Below are 2,224 nucleotides of genomic sequence, written 5' to 3'. Positions count from 1 at the left end.
GGGTCAGGTGCCCTGAGTCACGTCCCCACCCACTCCCGGCGTGGCGTGCGGCAGCAGCCCGCTCAGCCGGCCCGTTTCCTCCTGTGTCCAGTGGAGCTGACCGTAGCCATGCCGCAGGGCACCGTGAGGCTCGGTAGTTACCACGCGTGTGGTGCTTTGAGGACGCGATGCTGGCCACGTGTTCAGGTGCCTGATGACCATCCCCGAGGGCTGCTGGACCCTCCTGGGTGCTGGCCGGCCGGTCACTGCTGACCACCAGCTCTCACAGCCCCGGCCTGCGGTGCAGCCCGCTGCAGTGGATTCGAGACCTGGAGGGATGCTGGTGGGGCCGCTGCCAAGCACTGGCCGCCCAGGGGCTCCTGCAGTCTCCTAGAAGCGGGGTGGGCAGGGGGATTGCATCGTGTGCAGGGGGTCACCTTGCCTCCTCAGGTGGCGCTGCTCAGGGGCAGAGTGGAAACCGCCTGCTGGGCCCTGTGGTCTCCTCAGGCCACATCTCAAGGTCGAGACGAGAGAAGAGGGCCGTGCACCATGGCCAGTACCAATCACACGGAGCCCTGGGCCCAGATGGACAGACAGGGGCCGCTCATACCCGAGTGTCCACAAGAAGCCCTGGGCCCCAGCTGGACAGATGAGGGCCGCTCACACCCGAGTGTCCACACAGCCCTGGGCCTGGCTGGACAGACGGGCACCCCTCACACCTGAGTGTCCCCAGGAAGCCCTGGGCCCCAGCTGGACAGACGGGCGCCCCTCACACCCGAGTGTCCCCAGGAAGCCCTGGGCCCTAGCTGGACAGACGGGGCCGCTCACATCCGAGTGTCCACGCAGCCCTGGGCCCCAGCTGGACGGACGGGGCCGCTCACACCTGAGTGTCCACGCAGCTCGCTGAGAGCTCAGGCGCTGCGTCCGTGTGTGCTCTGTGGTTGTGTCTGTTGCACAAGGACTTCACGGCGGGTCTGGGCTTTCACTTTGCTGTCCTGTTCTGTGATGTCGTGTCGCCTGCCTCTCACACTCCAGGGTGGATGCGGGGAGCGGGCAGCTGTGGATCAGACAGGCAGAGTCCGGCCTCTACCCAGCTTCCCGCCCAGACTTTCAGCACAGACACACCATCGTCCCCTGCGTCCTCTGCTTGTCTGGAGAAGCGCCCGCAGTGTCCGCGGGGTGTCCAGGGTCCCACCGGCCCTGCCTCTTCTGGGCGGTGGGTGCTGTGAGCCTCCGGATCCATGAGTCCTGCTCCTTCCGGTTCCGTGTGAAGACCTTCAGACTCCCCCTAGGCCCTGGAGTCAGCGGCAGGCGGGCTGAGGCTCTGCTGTGGACCTCACTGCCGGGACGCTGAGCGGGGCCGCCGCTCGTGAGGCGGGAAGCGTGGGTGTGCGTCGCAAACGCACGTCCTTGAGGTGCTGATTAGGACCTGCATCAGGACACGACGGGTCCTCGGGGTGGGGACCACGCCACCCACCCAGTGGGGCCTGGCCCGGGGCCAGACGGCACTGCGGCTTCAGGGGATGCCCGCTGACGGGGCCGTGCTCACCCACGGCACCCCGCGCCTGTGTCCCCCGGGAGACAGCACAGAGCGCAGGCTGCACAGACCGCTCCCTCCCCAGGGGCCCCGGCCGGACACTGACATGTGACCCTGACTGTGGCCATTGGCCACCAGGCCCTGATACGCGTGGGCAGACACAACGCCCTCGGGCCGCACGAACAGACACCGTTGCAGCTTTCATTCTAGTTTTGTGTTTAAAATATTAAGGGCTTTCAACCTTAAAAGAAAGCTAATATAAATATTTTACTTAAGTAGGGAAATTCTTCACTTAAAAGGATACACACACACGTGTCAGTTGAACATGAAATAGTGCAGTGAGCGGCCGGACCCCCGGGAAAGGGGGCCAGGCTGTGCGTGTCGGTCCTGCTCCTTTTTTAGCTCAGTGACCAGTCTCGTGGCGTCCCAGCCCCGTGCTGGACTCCGGGGACACAAGGCTCGAGGCTCAGGTACCACCTGGAGCCCAGGCTCAGGTGTGTCAGCTTCTGAACGATAAAGGCAACTTAGTGATTCTAGATAGAAGTGGTTTGTTCGTTTCTTAAATTGGGTACTGATAGAGTTTTGTGGTTAAGTATACCTAAACGTTGCCATGTTAACCGTTTTCAAGTGGGAGTCCTATGGCCTTAATTACCTTCACAGCTATCACCTCTGTGCTTCTGGAACCCCTTCCTCCCCCAGAACTGACAC

General features: G+C 62.9%; 1 protein-coding gene across 1 annotated transcript in view; it reads left to right on the top strand.

Annotated features, from left to right (window-relative positions):
• Positions 1–2,224, top strand: part of GMDS (GDP-mannose 4,6-dehydratase) — a 353,504-nt gene that overhangs the window by 333,828 nt on the left and 17,452 nt on the right. Inside the window, exon 12 of the mRNA XM_010853014.1 lies at positions 516–535. Within this exon, the coding sequence (XP_010851316.1) occupies positions 516–535 (20 nt within the window). The remainder of the gene's footprint in view (positions 1–515; positions 536–2,224) is intronic.

This window comes from Bison bison, unplaced genomic scaffold (assembly GCF_000754665.1).
Source record: "Bison bison bison isolate TAMUID 2011002044 unplaced genomic scaffold, Bison_UMD1.0 scf7180017864321, whole genome shotgun sequence".
Lineage (NCBI taxonomy): Eukaryota > Metazoa > Chordata > Mammalia > Artiodactyla > Bovidae > Bison > Bison bison.
Note: the sequence above shows the minus strand (reverse complement) of the source record. Positions and strands in the feature narration are given on the sequence as shown.